Source organism: Saimiri boliviensis, chromosome 2, assembly GCF_048565385.1.
Source record: "Saimiri boliviensis isolate mSaiBol1 chromosome 2, mSaiBol1.pri, whole genome shotgun sequence".
Lineage (NCBI taxonomy): Eukaryota > Metazoa > Chordata > Mammalia > Primates > Cebidae > Saimiri > Saimiri boliviensis.
The window spans coordinates 67,144,406-67,165,465 of NC_133450.1; the positions used below are offsets into that span (position 1 = coordinate 67,144,406).

The following is a 21,060-nucleotide window of genomic DNA, read 5'->3' on the forward strand; positions in this document are numbered from 1 at the left end:
TCTTTTTCCTCTCTGGTAAGAGGTCAAAAGAAAGTAAGTAGCCAAGGTGGAAAATAAATTAAAATGTAAATGTTGCCAGGTTGCTTTAGTCTTCAGAGGAAACACTACTTTCAAACTGGAAATTGTCCCACTAATACTGGTGGGTAAAAAGGCAAACAGGGCCAAGCGTGGTGGCTCACGCCTGTAATCCCAGCACTTTGGGAGGCCAAGGCCAGGTGGATCATGAGATCAAGAGATCAAGACCATCCTGGTGAACATGGTGAAACCCCATCTCTACTAAAAATACAAAAAAATTAGCTGGGCGTGGTGGCACATGCCTGTGGTTCCAGCTACTCGGAAGGCTGAGGTGGAAGAATCACTTGAACCCAGGAGGCAGAGGTTGCAATGAGCCGAGATTGTGCCACTGCACTCCAGCCTAGTGACAGAGCAAGCCTCTGTGTCCAAAAAAAAAAAAAAAAAAAAAGGCAAAGAGATGGATTTAAAAGTAAATTCTAAAAACCCTTTCCTGATTCACTACAACTGTATTGAAGGTTTTTGGTCAGAATTATGTGTACCTCTGACACTGGGAAAAAAATTTAGCCTCTCTTCTTAATTTTCCCTTCAAGAAGATTATGCCAGAACAAGTAATACAAAAAAGTACGTAACTCATAGGTCATTTTTCAAAAACGTGTACATTGGTCTTCCAAAGCCTGAAATGCATATCCCACTTTGAAATAAATGTTATGAAACACATTTAAATGTTCTAGGTGAAAATGCATGTTTCCCCAAATGTAGCTGAAATCCATAGTATTTGAAAAGGCTCAATTTCTCCTTTTTCTTTATAAACTACTGGCACTGAGAAACTGACAGGAGAGGCCTAGGCAGGATTCAGATAATCTGACTGGCCTCTAGGAGAGAAGGTCCAAGCTCAGTATCGTCATATAAATAGGACTTCATGTGATAAACAGAAGTCAGGGTCTGCCTACATTATATGACCTATTTTTAGGCTATAAAATTTATACCTAAGCAAGTTTGTACTTAGTGATTTTAAGTGACTTTTTAAGAAAAGATGAGCTCTACTTTTTTTTTTTTTTTTGAGACAAGATCTGGCTCTGTCACCTAGGCTGGAATGCAGTGGCGTGATCTCAGCTCACCGCAACCTCCACGTCCTGGGCTCAAGTCATCCCTCCCACCTCAGCCTCCCAAGTAGGTAACTACAGACACATTCCACCATGCCCAGCTAGGTTTGTATTTTTAGGAGAGATGGGGTTTCGCCATGTTGCCCAGCCTGGTTTGAACTCTTGGGCTCAAAGCCATCTACCTCCTTAGCCTCCTAATGTGCTAGGATTACAGTCATGAGGCACCGCGCGTGGCCTAAAGATAAGCTCTACTTTTTGTCAGGTAAGAACTGTATTTAATAGAAAGAAATAAGTATTCAAGAAAAAGCAAGTACATCGAACATTAAAAAGAAAAATATCTGAAAATCATATTAGGGTACATATTAGAGATGTTAGATAAGGAAACAGGATATAAAAACGGAAAGGAAGAAGGAGATTGGTTTCTTTCTTTACTTCTAAGACTGAGGCAAGTAATATTATCATCTTGGCTATGTAAAGATTAGTATCAAATTCAAATTCTTTGAGCCAAATATCATCATAAAATAGTTTTAAACTTCTTTAGGCCAATAGCTAATAAACTCCTAATTAAATGTACAGTATGGTATAGTATGTATACTCGTTAGGATATATACTACTGTGCACTGAAAAAAGATACATCAAATAGAAGGTATATTTTCATAAGAAATACAAACTACTTATTGTATTATATAATTAGGGAAGTAAACAATAAATAAAATTAGAGCTTGAAAGTTATTTCAAATTCTGTTTACAATAAACAAAAATGAAATTGTTCATTTTTTTCATTACACTTACTTTTTTTTTCTTTGAGACAGAGTCTTGCTCTGTTGCCAGGCGCCAGGCTGGAGTGCAGTGATGTGATCTTGGCTCACTGCAACCTCCACCTCCTGGGTTCAAGCAATTCTCCTGACTCAGCCTCCCAAGTAGCTGGGACTACAGGCGCGTGCCACCATGCCCAGCTAATTTTTGTATTTAAGTAGAGATGGGGTTTCACCATGTTGGCCAGGATGGTCTTGATCTCCTGACCTCGTGATCCTCCTGCCTCGGCCTCCCAAAGTGCTGGGATTACAGGCATGAGCCACTGCACCTGGCCCACTTATTCTTTATATATCCATTTTTAGATAACAAGGGGAGAAATACCAGATGTGGGTGATGGGGGGATGAAGGCAGCAAACCATCTTGCCATGTGTGTGTACCTATACAACAAAGGATTGTTGTATATCTGCACATGCACCCCAGAACCTAAAGTACAATAAAAAATAAACCACAAAACTGAGTATCCACTACCCTTTCTCTCTCTCTCTCTCTCTCTCTCTATATATATATATATATATATATATATATGTGTGTGTGTATGTATTTGTATTCATAAATTATATATTCAAGTAAATCTAAATTAGGAATTACAAAAAAGAGGAATTTTTAAAGAATGAGCTAGAGATGAAATAAACTATTTTAAATGTCTTGCTATTCACAATATCTTCATACTATTATTAAACTAATTTCTTTTTCTTTTCTTTTTCTTTTTTTAAAGACCAGGTCTCCCTATGTTGCCCAGGCTGGTCTTGAACTCCTGGGCTCAAGGGATCCTCCTGTCTTGGCCTCCCAAAGTGCAAGGATTACAGGTATAAGCCACCATGCCTGGTCATAACTTCTCAAAGTACAATATACATATAAGGTAAAGGTTTGACATTAACGACAGTGAATATAGACTCATACCTCCTATCATCTTTATGTTAATTTTTAAACATTTTGTCCAACTTATCAGATCTTATTAGTGTGTGTTAGATAGCTAACAATTTTATCCTGTAATGTGTTTGATAAGCGCAGAGTAGGGAAATGTGTCCATTTGCCTTTTTCTTTTTAGTGTTTACATCATTGTCATTATCTTACAGAGTTTAAAATCTTTTAAAACATGTGCCCATTTGGCTAAACATGTTATATGGAAGGAGAAATCCATATAACTAGGCAGGTATATAATGCAAAATGCTCAAGGTAAACAGAGTGAGGATACCACAGGTGAAACTGATTTAGGAGACTGTGTGTAGCTCATGGCACACAATCATCAAATCTACAGACCTCTGGCAGCACGTGTTAAATATTTGACAAAGCTTTTTTTCCCCTCCCAGATAAGAAGGTGTAGTAGCTCTAAATTTTCTTCTCATACTGCCAGTGAGTTATTGTGGAGACCACTGCACTAAAAACTAGGTCCCTGGCACATAGCAGCTTCTCAACAAACGTTATTTATTGAGTAAAAGGGTTTTTTGTTTTGTTTTTAAATACCGTTCACAATATGTTTGAGGACCATGATGTAAACCAGGCTCTGTCCCAAGTAAACATTTTGAAAGTAAATACTGAAGGAGAAAAGGACTACTTATTATAGTATCAAGTTTTCTTAATAAGGGTCATTGCCTTCACTTTGTACCTTTCTTTAACACATTTACTCCTAGGTGTAACCAATAGTTTTGTCATTCTGTTGAGTATTTCTGCTTGGTCATTTCCATTTTCAACTGATGACTACTAATAAAGAGAAACCTATTAGTTTGTGTATGTTTCTCAGACATCAGCTTTCCAGTATGTCTTCTTAATCTTCGCTGCTGTTTTCTACTAGAATCCCCCGGGCTTTCCAGCCATTCTATCACGTAACTTGAAAGTAGAAATAATTTTTTGCTTCCAGTATTTATGCCAATTATTTGACTTATTGTCTTACTGCAATGGCTAGAACTACCAAAACAATCCTTAATAATTTAGTGACGATCATGTAAATGATGACAGGAAGTGTTAGTCTTGTTTCTGATAAAATAGAAATGGCTTTAGCATTTCATTATTTAGAATATGATGTTTGCCTTCTGGTTTTTGACAAACTATAATAGCTTAAGTTTCCTTTTATTTCAATTTTATTAGTTTTCTAAAATAACAAATGGCTCTTTATTTATAAATGTATATTTTGCTTCTAATGAGACAATAATCTGGGGTTTCCTTTAATAATGAATATATTCATAGAACTCAGGTAAAATTAACTCTACTTGGTACAATTTTTCTTTTTGAGATCGTACTGGGTTAGATTTACTTTAAGTTATAGTTATTTGCAACTATGGTATTTAAATGTGTAAAACTGGCTAATTTTCTTTTTGGAGTTTCGGTTAGATTTCTAGCTTAAGATTTTGAAAGCTTATAACATTAATATACTTAACGTTCAATGTTAGTAGTTTGAGGCTGCACTGTCCAATAGTAGCTACGAGCCACATGGGGTATTTAACTGTGTATTTATTAGAACAAAAAACACTGAATTCTTCACACTTGCCACATTTAATTGCTCAATTGCTATCACACTGAATAACACATATGTAATACCCAAGACAGAGAAAAATCTCTACCTCTTTCTCAGCTTTAAATTCTAAGCTTTTTTTTTCAATTGCTGTTGTTAGTGCTATTGAAGTTATCCAAGTTGTAAGATTTCCACATCATGTCCTTGAAGAACTAATATTCCCAAACCAAACCATCCTTTACTCATCTGAAACAAGAAGGAATCATCATACAAATGAAACCTTTCTTTATGCAACAGTAAAGAAACAAGTCCTTTTAATTTACTGGCTACAAAGCTATCTTTATACAGTAAACCATAAAATATATAAATAAATAAAACCTCTTATGCAAGAAACACCCCTCAAAAAGTGACAGATCCTTCATTAAGTTTCAAGCTCCTTTTCATTCACTTCCATGACATTTTGATATTTACAGGCAAATCTGACCTCTAGGTTTATTATAAACGACACCAATACTAAAATAAAAGGAAGCTGATATTCTAGTGACTTCATCTATTTCTTTCTTTCCTTTTTTTTCGAAACAGAATTTCACTCTTGTTGCCTAGGCTGGAGTGCCAGAGAGCAATCTCAGCTCACCGCAACCGCAACCTCCACCTCCCGGGTTCAAGCGAGTCTCCTGCCTCAGTTGCCCAAGTAGCTGGGATTACAGGTGACCGCCACCACACCCAGCTAATGTTTTTTGCACTTGTAGTAGAGACAAGGTTTCACCATGTTGGCCGGGCTGGTCTTAAACTCCTGACCTCCGGTGATCCACCTGCCTCTAAATTCTGATCCACTGCCATCAAATAAGCCAATTAAGAAAAATTAGAATACCTGCAGAGCAAACCCTTATCTTTTGATAAAAGCAGACAAGTACCAGCATCTTAAGGAAGAAACTTTTATGTGCTTACACTACTTCTATTACAAAGTTTCTTTTTAAATTTCACTTTTTTTTTTTTTTTGAGATGGAGTCTCATTCTGTTGCCCAGGCTAGAGTACAGTGGTACAATCTCAGCCCAAAATACTAACCATGCCCAGCCCAAAATACTATCTTTAAATAAACAAAATCCTCCCTGTTGTCTAATTTTTTACACTGAAAATTTGTGTCCAAATAGTTTATAAAAACAGTTAAGGCCGGGCGCGGTGGCTCACGCCTGTAATCCCAGTACTTTGGGAGGCCGAGGCGGGTGGATCACAAGGTCAAGAGATCGAGACCATCCTGGTCAACATGGTGAAACCCCGTCTCTACTAAAAATACAAAAAATTAGCTGGGCATGGTGGTGCGTGCCTGTAATCCCAGCTACTCAGGAGGCTGAGGCAGGAGAACTGCCTGAACCCAGGAGGCGGAGGCTGCGGTGAGCCGAGATCGCGCCATTGCACTCCAGCCTGGGTAACAAGGGCGAAACTCCGCCTCAAAAAAAAAAAAAAAAAAGAATAGTTAAAAATTTTTTCCTTTTTAAATTTCTAATCACAATTGCTGTGCAAAATAATTCATTATCTGTTTAAACTCACAAATAAAGCTTTATTTCTATTCATTTTAATGAAAATTGCTGTTTATTACAAGTGCTTAAAATTTGAAATGAAAGCCTCTTTTCTAGACAAATGATTCACATTTCATATTTTTTCACTTGAAAGGATGCTTTAAAACATTGCCTGCCCTGAAAGAATATACTTTAAATATTCCTTTCATAATTCTTCATTCTTAAAAATTCAGCTATTATTGATAAGGATATCAAAGTTGACAAGACTACGTCAGATGTCAAAAAATTATTGGCTTACTATTTTAAATCTACTCTCCAAAGGTCTACCTCCATAAAAAAATCACAGTTCCTAATTTTAATCTTTGTTTCTTCTCAATCACAATAGTGTATACCACATACAATCCCATTTGTATTGGTTAGGGTAGGGAAATCGGGATGGAAGTGAATGAAATATTACTTAACAAACAGTACACTAAATACTAGCTCTCACGTGAAATCTTGGGAAGATTTTTATTTTCATCAAAATTTTAATTTACCATTCACTTTCATGTTAATCTGTTTATCTCCTTAAGAAGTGAGTTTGTGTCAAGTAAGAATCATTCCTTTCGGCACTGCTTTCTCTCTTAGGAAACAGTAACCTGATTGACACTGTTCTGCCAGGTTAATGCATGCATCCTCTCTGGACCCCTGCTGACAACAAGGTAGAGGGAAGGGAAGTAGTTCACCTATATAGTGATTTAAGTCTTCTGCAGGAAAAATGTTCTGTGGCTCTTTAGTCTTTCAAGATGATCAGAGGACACAGTATTATAGATTTGGTGTAACCTTCCCCGTTTCTGAAAGACAGCTAACACAATTCAGTCTTTCAAACATACGTTGCCTACTCTGCACCAGACACTGCATACTAGGGAAGAATATAAAGGTCTGAGATATGGCGTCTGCAGTCCCCAAGGACATTTACAAATAACATGCAGCAGGAAATTACAAGTATTCCAAGAGCTTTGAGTGCAGGAAAGATTACATCCAGCTACAACTGGAGCTGAAAGGAAGAGAAGAGTTCAGTGATAACTTCATAAAGGATTCCAAACACAGGACAGGGGAGGGACACTTGGCACGGGGAAAGTAGGGAAAGAAGAAATGCAAGCCTCAGAATATGACTTCTCTAAGGCACAGAGCATACTGCAGAAAAGGCTTTGACTTTAGTCAAGATACTTATCATCAAACATGTTAAACCTAATGCACCGATGTTGTACCTCTGAAATTAATCATTCACTCTAACTACAATAAATTAGTGTACAAGCAATTGAAGTAAAATTACTACTAAAGGGCACTGGAAAACAACATACACACACACACACACACACACACACACGCACGCCACACAGAAATAGAAAATCTCTGTTTGTTTCTTCATCACAGTGAGGTGTGGAAGGAATGTTAATTTAAACTACATCTTCACCAATTTACAAATATCACAGATTCCTTTTAGGCCATCAGTGTAATGCTACAGGATGATTCCCGGCCATTTTGTTCTAAAACCCACAAATGAGACGATAATGCGACCAGCTGCAGCTCTCTTCCTGAATGCAGCAGCTCTGGGTGTCCACACACTTGCAGCTCTGTACAACTTCACACAAAAGCCTGGCAATTGGCCAAGAAGACTCCATCACAGCGTATACTCCCCAAGGTAGAAGATTTTCCATTTAATTCCAGCTTCCGCCATGAAACAACATATACTTTCGTAGGCTATAGCTATATAAAACCAATTCAATTCCCATTTCTAGTCAATAAAATATGCCCCTAAAATGCAATATAAAGACATTAAAATATATAATCTACATTTTTAAGGGCCTTGAATATAATTCCATGCCATCAAGGTAATTCTTAAAATTTTCTTAAAGAGTTAGTTCCCTCAGAATCTTATCAAGAAAACAGCAACTTGTTATAGCATACAGTGATTTAACTGTATTTCCAAAGTACCCCATTAAGCAATTCATTCACACTGCTAACTGAAAATCAAGAACAAATGTTCTCAATATCTGGTACTATAGGTTGATGTGACTCATGACAATGTGCGACAGATACTTCAAGCATGATGTTAATCTGTTGTCTAAAGCAGAAATATAAACACACAGAAACACAGTTCTGCAAATTAGGCAGCCACAACACTCTAGCATGTAAGTTAAACCCTGAGGGAAAGGGGAATGCAAACACTTTAACTGCCTGGCTAATGCTTAACTTTGGTAGGAGTGTTTCCTAACAGCAAATAACAATAAACTGAGCACTAATTCTTATGTGAAAATCTTGGGAAGATTTTCAGTTTTACTGAAATGTTCACCTGCCTCTAGCTTCTCTCTCTGCAGGTCTGGACACCTTCCACACAAAGGATCACTAAAAACATTAGTGATCTGAATGTTTAACCCTTAAGATGTCTATTCAGTAGCCAAAATTTAGTGGTATGGAACCTGTAAAAATGTAAAAGACCTGGCAAACCACTGATTCTTTCTTCTTCCTTTTGATGCGCACTTTCCTATGATACAGTTATTGACTAAAGGCAATGTAGAAAGGATCCTCACACCACTTCAGTAGAAAGTTAATTAAAAGTGTTATCTGGACTTATCTAAACCCACATCTCTACCCAGTAATGCCTTCAGGTAACATTCAAGGGCTGTCTGGCAATAAAAAATATCTCCAAAGTGATTCTTTAAATGGCTTATCCCCACCCACCTCCTTTAACGTCAACAACCTTTTGAATCAAGGGCAAACTGATTAAAACAAGAATTATTCATAATTTACTAGTCACAGAAAGAAATCTGCTTCATACCAAAGTTAAAACTGCAAAATATACTTTGAGCATAACCAAATGGATATGCATCACTAAGCATCACTCACAATCTAAATAACCTAGTTCTGAGTAGTCCCAAAAACAGATAACTACTTTATTGTCATTTATATGAAATAGACATGAATATTACATTACAAAGAGAGAACAGGACCTGTTGCCAACCTCTTTTTAAAGGATGAGATACTTAAAAAAAAATAAAAGCACCAGGCACGGTGGCTCATGCCTGTAATCCCAGCACTTTGGGAGACCAAGGCGGGTGGATCACCTGAGATTGGGAGTTCGAGACCAACCTGACCAACAGGGAGAAACCCTGTCTCTACTGAAAATACAAAAATTAGCCAGGCGTGGTGGTGCATGCCTATAATCCCAGCTACTCGGGAAGCTGAGGCAGGAGAATCGCTTGAACCCGGGAGGCAGAGGTTGCAGTGAGCTGAGATTGCACCACTGCACTCCAGCCTGGGCAACAGGAACAAAATGCTGTCTCAAAAAACAATAATAATAATAAGCCTGTAAAGCTACATACCCAATTCTTGACATTCACCTTTGGGGAAGTAGAAGAGGAGATGGAACTACACTGGGAGAAGGGAGACTGTCAGAACAATTTTTTTTTTTAAATAAAACAGTCAAAATTTTTAAGAGTATATGACAAAAATGTTAACTGGACAGGGGACAGTAGGAACATGGGTTTGTTCAGTTCTTTTGAACATGGGTTACCACATTATTCTTCAATCTAAAATAACACAATAAAAAGAAATTATAATAAACAACAATAAATAAATAGATATATTTCCCTGAAGCTAAGATAGATGAGGAACAGGAGCTGGGAAAGAGGAGGACCAGAAGTTGAAAGGAATAATGCAAAGTGCAATCTGAATGAATAAAGATAGGCGTTCCTGATGGCTCCAGTTCCCCATGAATCCTGACAGGACTTAAAGGAGGTAATGGCAATAGTAACTGACTTAGAGACTGGGGAAGGGAGGAGAGCACACTTGCACACACATATGAAGAAATACTATTTCCAGAAAATGTTAACTTACCAGTATGTACTGTAGCTACTGCAATCCATACATACTGTGTGCTGAGCTCTATCCTGCTTTTCTGATTTCTTATGGTTGGTTAAGGGTACTTGCGCATCTTCATAATGTTTTTTTGCATGGCCATTCACATACCTTACAAAAACCAAATGAAAATTTACTTTAAATATTGCTTTGCAAATTAGAGTAAGAGATAATAAAATTAAATATTAATCAAATAAAAATAATAAAGAAATCCTATAACAGCAGTCAATCATGTAGTGACTTATTAAATTGAATACTTAAAATACGCTCCTTTTTTTGCAACAAATACTAAACTTTTAATTATATACAAGAGTAGGCCCAGGCAAGGAAAGGCATAATTTATGCAAATCAGTTTCAGTACCATAGATATTATTTATAAACTCCTTTGCTGCTGCTTTCACTACAGCTTTTTTTTTTTTTTTTTCCTCTCAGACCATTAACTCCCAACTCGGGCTATTATCAAAGACAACAAAATTACTCAGCAACTTCCCACAGGGTTGTAGGCTCTGCTCATGTTGCTACTTAACAGAAAGTGTGAGAGTGAGAAAAACAGGACAATGTTCGTCTCTCATCAATATGGCTTCCAGTCTTTTATTTGAATGCCTAAGTAATCTGTTCCACTCATGGAAAAATGTTTGTTTAGATATAATCCAAACAAAACACAAATCACCTTAAACTTATAAAAACTGCTATTTCTCTACATGGACAAAGATAATCAAAAGTTTATTATGTTCCTAAAAATTCTGTAACATATTCCAACTCAGATTTAATAAATCATTGTATTACAGCAAGCACAGTGAAACTGAAATTAAGGCTCCATATGCACATGGTGTATGTCAAAATTCATCTACACCTTCATCTAGAGACTGCACAATTCTGTCACTGACCACCAGTGTGAAGACCCTTAAGATGAAACACTTCCCAGTTCCTAGAAAGCAGACAATTTATAGAAGGCAAGGCCTACTTGAAAACTCAGTCAAAATAAATGTTGTTTAAATGGTTCCAAAATAAACAGATGCAGAGCTGGACGACATTTTCATCATGAGGCACCTCAACTGCACACTTACCTTGGGGAAAGTAGGATAGTTATGGTTAAGTGGGAAAGATCAATTTCAAACCTAGTCCCTCTACCCAGGAAAACGGGCACATTCAAAGCACTATTAACCTCAATTCGGAATGTGATCACGTTCTTTCCCCATTTTTTTCACTGTACTTTACACTTTTGCATATACCTGAGTTCTCTGTCCACAAAACTGTATTATAATGAATTTTAGAGTCAACTAATGATTAAGAGGATACGCTTGAAAACTAGACTACCTGGGTTCAAAAGCAGGATTTATCACATCCTGGTCATGACAGCTTAGATGAATTATTTAACCTCTCTGTGCTTGTTTTCTCATTTATAAAATGTACATAAAAGTACTTTGTGTTTCACGGGTTGTTAGGTGATTAGATAATCCATAGTTCATAACAGATGAATGTTAGCAATTATTTTATTAGCATTCTTATTTCCATGCTTAACTACTACTTAGTCAGAATCCAAACAATTGCTTAGGAAGCGGGCACATTTAGCACATATTTCAAGATAACATGTAACTGTATAGGTCAAGAAACACTATTTAACAAAAGGTAAGGCCAGGCACAGTGGCTCATGCGTGTAATCTCAGTACTTTGGGAGGTGAAGGCAGGCAGATCACTTGAGGTTAGGAGTTCAAGACCAGCCTGGCTAACATGGCAAAACCCTGTCTCTACTAAAAATACAAAAATTAGCCAGGTGTGGTGGCGTATGCCTATAATTCTGCTCCTTAGAGGCCGAGGCACAGGAATCACTTGAACCCAGGAGGCTTCCAGTGAAGTTGCAGTGAGCTGAGATCACCCCACTGCACTCCAACCTACGCAACAGAGCAAGACTTTGTCCAAAAAATAAATAAGTAAATAAATATAAATAAAAGGTAAACTCTAAGACATCACATAGGTTCAATACCTAATCATCTTAACTGCCTATTCTTAGTGCATATATATATATATATATATATATACACACACACACACATACACACACACACATATATAGTACTCGACCATGAAAAATAACAGTAATTAATTGCTATAGTAATAATACTGAACAAGTACATTACCACCTGCAAATTTTTGAGAACTCAACATCTTTACATAATACACATAGTTCATTTAACTACAACACTGTAGTTTCCAAATGTACTAGATGTTTAAATAGTTCCAGTACATATCAGAGATAAAGTAAGAAGTATGATTACTGATGATATTAAGATTAGCAATGTTTTGCCTAATGCCCAAATACATTATTAGTCAAAGAGGTTCACAGTTTTGTATACACTAGCTAATACAAAATTAAATATTTCCCTCATCTAGTTTTGGATTTTAACTAGACATTTTGGTCTACAGCACAAAAGGAAAAATTTTACTACATGTCACAAATTTCTAACAACAATCACAAAAATTTGAAAAATAACTTAAATGGGATGAGGTCATGAAGACCAACAGAACTTATATATGCTACTGGTAAACTATATTTCCTAGTGGGAAGAATATTCACTTTATGAGTTCCCTAAAGATAAGCAGTCTAAAATTACCCCCAAAAAATCAATAAATTTGGCAATTGACACCTGGGATCACATGATAAAAGAATAATAACCAATCAGCTTCATAAAATGGAGATCCAAATTCAGGCTACTCTGAATTTTCTGTTTAATCTACTTAATCACATTTCTCCAAAACTATGTCAAACTTCTAAATTTAAGCTTGTTTGCAATTGGAAACAGTCCACCTGCAGAGTCAAGAAATTTTTCAATTTATTTTTCCAAAACCTACTTTAGTTTGTTGTTTGCTTTAAGAACGTTAATCTCTAACCTTTGAGTTTGTCAGGTCTTTTGACTGGCACATGACCATCAAGATTTAGGTTGTAGAGCACTATGAGACATCTGGAGAACAGAACTACATAAATTTTATTGGATTATAATTCTCACCTCTCAAAATCTAGGAGAGGAATCTGTCTCTTCAAGTGCAGAATTTAAGTGCTTCTACTTTTCTTCTTTTTTTAAAAAAAGTTATCTGTACAAAGTATTTTCAGGTTCCCCAAATCCTAGAGATTTCAAAACCACAACAGCCACAATTAAGAAATGCAGTTAACATTTTCCAAAAGTACTCTTAAGTGCACATGGAAAAAATACTCAGTTCCAAGATTCAAAATGTGAAAAGTCAAAACTTGACTGAACAAAGAAAGATGCTCTCTTTATGCAAGGAGGATTTAAAAATAACGAAGGGGAAATATATTCCAGGTAAATACAATATAGATGTCAGTCTATGGGACTCAGCATTATTTCTCATTTCCTTACTGCTCAGCTATTAATTTCTAAAGCAAATTCGAAGTAGATTTTCTAAGCTGGAAGAGCAGTAGAAATAAATGTGCTGCTATGAGGCAAAAAAAAAAAAAAAAACCCAGACAATATTTACTTGAGTTTGTGCTAGGAGAGTTACTATTTAAATAACATTATTTTGAGGCCAAGAGCTGGGAAGAAACAGTCAGGTTTAAACAGGGTGGGGTGAGGTAGAAGATGTTGTCCATAAAAAGTAGTGTTTTAATGGAACAATGAAACATTTGGTATATCTTAGGCAGGAATTAATAATGAAAACTCCACAATGAGATCATTTTCAAAAGGAATTCCTTTATCTGTAAATATTTTCAGCATTTTTTTCTTTCCCAGAAGAATGATATCATACCTGGGATTCGATTCAAAAGTCAGAGGTGGGGATGGGGTAGGTAATAGGTGAAAAAGATTGGCCACGTGTTGATAATTGTTGATGCTGCGTGAATGTAACATGCAGTTCAATTATATATACTATCTCTATGTTTGTATGTGCTTAAATTTTACCCTAATACAAGGTTTAAAAAACAACCATTAGGTAAATTGTACTTCAAGAATTCCCTTAGCTCATCTTTCCACTCAAACATTACTAGCAGATTGTCTTGGTCATCAAACTTATTCTTCTGAGTATCAGTATGAAGAGTTTTTCTCCCTTAGATGTTTTCCCCCGTCGTATTACGGAACAAAGGGATTCAATTGGAGAAGGAAATCCTACAGAGCATTATGCATTGTGATTAACAATGGTACTAAATCCAAATCAAAAAAACTCCGACATAAGGCTTAAACACAAATTTTAAAAAGCAAACAGGGCAGTGAAGTAATAAGTATGTCACCTACCTTCCGCAGTGGACACTTGAACAAGTCAAACAGACCCAAGGGCTTTTGTTGGACCGGCACACTAATAAAAAGAAAAATACACAATATACCAATTGTATCATGTTATTTCCCAATTTTTCCCCATTTTCCTGTGATTAAGTTTAAAATTACATGGCTATGTAGGAGTGAAGTTGCAAATCCGTTCTATGTGAATGCATTTGCACAAAATGGCCGCCTATTTAAGTTATATTGAAAAAAATTAAATACATGTCCACAACAGGGGCTCATTTTAATTGCTGACTCAAACAGCTTAACCACATTAAACACATATACACTTGTCTCTTCTATTACTTATTCCCTTTTGCCATAGTCTTCGACAAGTTAACGACAGCCTATTTTCCCATTAAAAACATTTTCTTAAAGTCTTTTAATCACACGTCTTTGCCATGTAGGTCATACACCACTATAAATGACAACTCTTTCAGTTTATTTACTAAGAGGCATGACGGAAGGTTATAATTAGGAAGTCTAAGCCTAGTTTTCCCAAAGTAATTCTTAGTTGCATAAAATATATAACGGCACCTAATTCTTGCTGATGGTATAATCAGGACATTAATTATTTTAGTTTTTGTATTATAGTGATGGGGCAGGCAAGAAGGGGTATGGAAATGAAATATCGATTAAAATTTTGCTTGCTGTCTACTCATTCATTTTTTAGTAAGTCCTATGTAAGTAACAATGATATTCAAAAGGGAGGGATATCAAAATCACCTGGAAAGCTTTTTGAAAACACCTATGTTCTACTCAAAGATATCTATGTTGAGGTGGGGAAAGAAGTAAAAAGAATATGTATATTTTGTGAAAAGTAGCTTCCCAGGTGACTGCCTGATACAACCCCTAGAGAACCGCTAGTCAGCCTCCTAGAGGCATGGGAGGGGCACTGCAGCCCAACCACACAGGATCATAACAACCACCTGGAATGTTGCAGATGCTCAATAAACATCTGTGGAAGAGAAAGTTTAAATCTGTTAGTTTAGGATATCAGTCTCTTCCAAGATCTGGTCTCTACCCACATTTGTCATGCCTCATCCCATAACACAACAGGCCTTTCTCACTGTTAAAAATAAATAAATAACCAAAACTGGAAATAAGGTGAATGGAGAACTGTAAGCCCTTTCAACGTGTACTGAAACACTGTTTAACAGCTCCTCCCAAAGACAGTTAATTATAGTGCCACTGTCCTGTGGCACTATATTGACTTATTGACTAGAACCCAAATTCTATGAAGTTACAGGTACGTTGTCCAGCAGACCCCAAAGGTTACAGCTATACTATTCTCCCCTGTAGGATATTAACCAATTTCGTATCTAGCTTAGCAATTTTATTTCAATGCTTTTTTCTTCACTGTCTATACACACTCAGTTCCCAACTACTCTTGGAGCCAGCCTACTGGTTCCCTCATTGAGTTAAATAAATCTTTGACTATGTTCATCCCGTATTTGTATGAAGAGGGGACAGGAGGTGAGAAAAGGAAAACACAGTGATATACCACCTGAGAGACTCTACAGCAGGCGTCCCCAAACTGCGGCCCCCTGAGGCCATTTATCCGGCCCCCGCCGCACTTCATGAAGGGGCACCTCTTTCATTGGTGGTCAGTGAGAGGAGCACAGTATGTGGTGGCCCTCCAACGGTCTGAGGGACAGTGAACTGGCCTCCTGTGTAAAAAGTTTGGGGACGCCTGCTCTACAGGTTGGCCAGTGCGGAACTTTAGTTTTGAATGTAAAAGCTTTGAGTGGTGAAATCCCCTTCTAGTTGCCAAAGGTCTTCCTTTTTCTTAGTGCATTCACATATTTGCATTCACTATCAGGGTCATCCTGGAAGGCAATGAAGGCATTTTTTACTAAACTGGGTCTAATTCTGTTACATGTATATGTAAACTGCATGACAGAAAGGTGTGGAAGAATACCTACCAAACTGTTAAAACAACTATTTTAGGCAGGTATTTGGAAGACTACTGTGAGGGAGACTGCTGGCTTTTTATTTGTACTCCCTTATGATGTCTGCCTTACAGCAATGAGAATATGATGTTTCTACAGTTTGAAGAGAAAGCTCAATAACATTTATTTTACAAAATAAAAAGTAAACTAGTACAAGGCTTACTTGAACAGCTATTCACTGTTTGAGGTATGATTTGGAGGACTGAGATATTATGAATATTAGTATTTTGTTTCTCCAGGAAAGCTTTTTTCTCTTAGTAAATATTAAGAAACAGGTGCATGGGTGCATGCCTGCAGTCCCAATACTTTGGGAGGATGAGGCAGGCAGATTGCTTGAGTCCAGGAGTTCAAGACCAGCCTGGGTAAAATGGTGAAACCCCATCTCTACAAAAAAATACAAAAATTGGCTAGATGTGGTGGTACTTGCCTATAGTCCCAGCCACTCGGGAGGCTGAGGTGGGAGGATCAATTGAGCCCAGGTAGGTGAGCTGCAGTGAGCCATGATTGCACTACTGCACTCTAGTTTGGGTGACAGAGCAAACCGTGCCTCAAAAAAAAAAAAAAAAAAAAAAAAAAAAAAGACGGACGGATGGATGGACGGACAGATGGACTGCAAATCTGGGAGAAAAAAATTGTTATAGTTTAACATTATTCTGAAATAATTATGTTACAATAGTAAGTTTAGGTCCAAGGTGATAGTTTTGTTTTCTTTTGAGAAAGGGTCTCTCACTCTGTTGCCCAGGCTGGAGTGCAGTGGCATCACAGCTCACTGCAACCTCCACTTCAGAGGCTCAATTGATCCTTCAACCTCCGCCTCCAGAGTAGCAGGGACTACAGGCATCCGTCACCATGCCTGGCTAATTTTCTGTTTTTCTTTTTTGGTAGAGACAGGGTCTCATTATGTGGCCCAGACTGGTCTTGAACCCTTAGCTCAAGCAATCCTCCATGCCTCAGCCTCCCAAAGTGCCCAGATTATAGGTATGAGCCTCTGTACCTGGCCTAGCTAGGCCCAAGTTTTTAACTACCCAGAGATATTTTTTTAATTATGGAGGATTTTGTTCCTCCTTTGTACAAGGATAAAGGAATCTAGAGGAGAATCCCTGTGACTCTGCTTTGAGTATGTTTCGTACCAAGTGTTCCTTTCTTCCTCACTTTAGGATTGTAAACCTACCCACAGTACACACAACTTAGTGATCTCCTTTTCCCCACTTAAGATACATGAACACATATCTTGTTACTGCATTTAGAATAGTGTATTATAAAGCTAGACTTTTTTTTTTTCTTTTTTTTTGAGACTGTGTCTTGCTCTGTCACCCAGGCTGGAGTGCAGTGGCGCGATCTCAGCTCACTGTAACCTCCACCTCCTGGGTTCAAGAGATTCTCCTCTCTCAGCCTTCCAAGTAGCTGGGCCTATAGGCGCATGCCACCATGACCGGTTAATTTTTTTTGGGGGGGGGGTATTTTTAGTAGAGACAGGGTTTCACCGTGTTAGCTAGGATGGTCTCAATCCCCTGACTTTGTGATCCACCCGCCTCGGCTTCTCAAAGTGCTGGGATTACAGGCATAAGCCACTGCACCTGGCCATAAAGCTAGTCTTATAATATCAATTATCTCACAAGGATTTGTTAATTTTTTTAATTTCTTACAAATTTTACAAAACAAATTACAAATTTTAAAAAACAAAAAAATCTCTAAGGCTGAGGGGGTCAAGAGAATGGGAAGTAACTGCTAAACTGATAAAGAGTTTATCTTGGAGTTATAAAAATGTTTTGGAACTAGGCAGAGATGGTAGTTGCATAACAACTGTGGATATACTAAATGCCACTGAATTTAGTTCACTTTAAGATGGTTAATTTTATGAGACTTGTGCATCAATGGGACAGACAGATACGTTAAGGATGCGAGAAAGTAAAAGGAAATAAAGTACTGACTTTCAAAATCACTGGAAACAAGTAACTGTGGACTGTGCCTTTTAATGTATCTCAAACAAAACAAAACAAAACAAAACAAAACAAAACAAAACACTTTACTACCTGCCAAGTGTGGCAATGACTGCATCTGTAATCCCAGCAACTTGGGAGGCTGAGGCAGAAGAATCACTGGAGCCTAGAGTTTTAGGACACCCTGGGCAGTACTCTCTGAGGGCATAATACAGTCACACCAGATAAACATTTGAAGCCTAGAAAGATACAGAGGATAGGGTATTATGATTCTGAAGCCAATAAATGGCACTGCTTTGGGGAATATTCACTCTGTGTATACATGCTTCATCCAAATTAAGAACCTTTAATGTACCCAGGACAAATATAAAATAGAATGAAAAACACTGGCTTTAAATTAAACTCCCCAATATTGTTAAGAATAGAACAGAACTGTACAAATAAAAGAATACTACAGATAATCCGAAAACCACTTATTTTAATCATCTTTAGGGGGACTATCTTATTATAAACTTTCAATTTACAGATAGATGAGATTCAAAAGTTTATCTATATGATAAACACATTTCCCATGGAAAGAGTATTAAACGTTTCCAGGATTGTCTGTAAAGCCCTAAATGAAACATAATATACCTGAAATACTGATATACACACACATACTTAAACATAGCTCACACAATAAAACCAGTCAATAAAAATATTTTTAGGCTCTAAATATAGTATCTGTTCAGCAAAACACAAAAATATTAAACCAAAGTTTTTTCTTTTTTTTTTTAATCTTAAATGCTGGTACTTGAGAGAAAGGGTGATAAGGATAGACACTTGTGAAAGCTCAAAAAGTTCAATCTGGAAATTTATAAGGGTTTTTAATACAGCCAATTACACTTCAAGGTGATGTCATAGAAAAGGAAGCCATGTAATTTATTTCTTACACTGTTAGACTTGGCCACAGCAGCGTGATTTGGAGTCTCTCAAATGAAACTCATCTTTTACTCAGATTGTAAAATTTCCTCAAACCAAGATATCTTGTCCTCCAGCAAATTTCTCCAGTTTGCTTGGATTCTTCCACTCCTGACCACAGTGCCTCATCTCTCAGCCCAGAGGCTGGCACTAACTAGGCTCCTTTCACTGCTTCCTCTTCAGCTATGGCTTCAGAATCTCTGTCCCTGTTCTCACCTCAGCCACAAATTCTTCAAGTTGGCAAGAGGGCCCCCTTGTTTGGAGGAGATGAAGAAGCTCTATCCTCTCCTGAGCTAGAGCCATTCATGAGAAAGTAGAAGCTATCACATATGCTGGGCCATGAAGAGGGTAGGAAGAGCCCCAGCCTCTAAAACGTGCCTTGGACTCAAATATTCCTCCTAAAACCACCTAAACCTTTAATTCTCCTGAAAACCAGATGAGAACCAAAGGCACACAAAGGCATCTAAGTGATCTAGAAGCCAACAGTGATTTAGCCTGTGCTATACTTCTGAAAGGAAGAGCAGGATGGTCCTTTATCAAAAGAGACTGGAGTAGAAACCCAGGAAGTTCTGTGTCTAAAGAAGCCTAGTTACACATGATTCTTTTCAGGTAATGTTCATGAGACAAGGAGTTCTTACAACAAAAGCACATCCACGTTGAATATAATGTTATTTATACCAAGCCACTGATCTTCCACATCATCTTAGTATGGATACAATCTCATAATAGAGGATATTTGATATTCGAGGCCTACCAACAAGTTTGGAATTCTAAATTTTTGGACAAAACATCATACACGACTGCTCACGACACAACTTCATCACTGTCTCTACACAGAATAGCTTAAGCAGACAGCACTGACAGGTAAGCCGTTTATAGTGCATCCATTATTCACCAGTTGTTTCCGTTAGAAGAAGAGGCTCCTTATCGTCTCAAGATGTCAGAAAGGTGAGGATCAGGTGACTGGGATTCTAGTTCTGGGTCTGCCATTACCAGCTTCAGAAGAGAGAACATCACTACCGTTCTGTGTCCTATTTCTTTAGTGCAAAATGAAGAGCAGGTGATGACCATGTTCCCTCTGTTTATAAAATTGTTAAAAGAAAATGCCGGGTGCAGTGGTTCACACCTGTAATCCCAGCACTTTGGGAGGCCCAGGTGGGAGGATTGCTTGAGCCTAGGAGTTTGAGACCAGCCTGGGCAACACAGGGAAACCACATCTCTACTAAAAATAAAAATAATTAGGCGGGCATGGTGGGGCACACCTGTGGTCCCAGCTACTCCGGAGGCTGAGGCGGAGAATCCCTTGAGCACAGGAAGTCAAGGCTGCAATGAGCCGAGATCACACCACTGCACTCCAGCCTGGGTGACAGACAAAGATCCTGCCTCAAAACAAAATAATTTAAAGAACTTAAGTACTGGCAAAAGGTAGATGAAACAATCATATCATCCTCTCCCATAAATAAAATCCTTCCAATTTTACTTTCTGCCTAAGTCTCTTAAAAGGCTTAACAAAAAGATTAACTGCTAATATAGGGTAATTTTCTAAACCAGTGGTTTTGAGTTTTTTTCCTGCCTCCCATTATCCCAGAGATGCAAACACATTCCTACCAAATTGCCCATCAGTAACAGCAACTCACTGCAACAAGGGTGTGGGAAGTGCGTGGAATCGCTGTTCAAGATTTGTTTTTAAGACAAACGTGCTGCTACAAGAGTGAAACTCAGAAACCACCACTCTACACAATTTTTAAAGTGCAACACTCTAAAAATATTAGCAACCCATAAGGAAACATCTGTGTTTTTTAAGCAAGTTCATTTTCATTTAGTTAACACTTACATAGTACATACAGTGTGCTATATACAGGTGCTATTTAATCCTCTACAATCCCCATTATTTGGCCTGTTTTACAGATGAGGAAAGTAAGGCACAGAGCAGTAATATAACTTGCTAAATTAGCAAGTGATAGAGCTGAAAATTAAACTCATAGAGTGTTTCAAGGCACAGATTGTAGCAAAGCAGTCGTCCAGGAGACTAAAACTTTTGTTTTAAAAAGATAACATGCTATGTGTCTCTGAGTCTTTATATGTATTACATACCTCATATACATTTTTTAAAGTCTGGAAGTAGCTGTTACCAGTTATGTA

The 21,060-nt window shown here is 37.5% G+C and overlaps 1 protein-coding gene across 6 annotated transcripts in view; it reads right to left on the minus strand.

Moving 5' to 3' along the window:
* The window catches only part of USP3 (ubiquitin specific peptidase 3), a 174,366-nt gene that overhangs the window by 40,955 nt on the left and 112,351 nt on the right, over nt 1-21,060 (minus strand). For 2 of the 6 annotated variants that reach the window (XM_039468716.2, XM_010350589.3), the window contains exons 2-4: nt 18,052-18,197; nt 14,043-14,103; nt 9,781-9,912 (exon numbers count right to left, since the gene is read on the minus strand). In XM_039468716.2, the coding sequence (XP_039324650.1) occupies nt 9,781-9,912; nt 14,043-14,103; nt 18,052-18,076 (218 nt within the window). In that variant the 5' untranslated portion in view covers nt 18,077-18,197. Of the gene's footprint in view, nt 1-9,780; nt 9,913-12,806; nt 12,901-14,042; nt 14,104-18,051; nt 20,298-21,060 lie in introns of those variants that run through there. The other 4 variants (XM_074393504.1, XM_074393506.1, XM_074393505.1 and 1 more) reach the window with 3 other exon arrangements.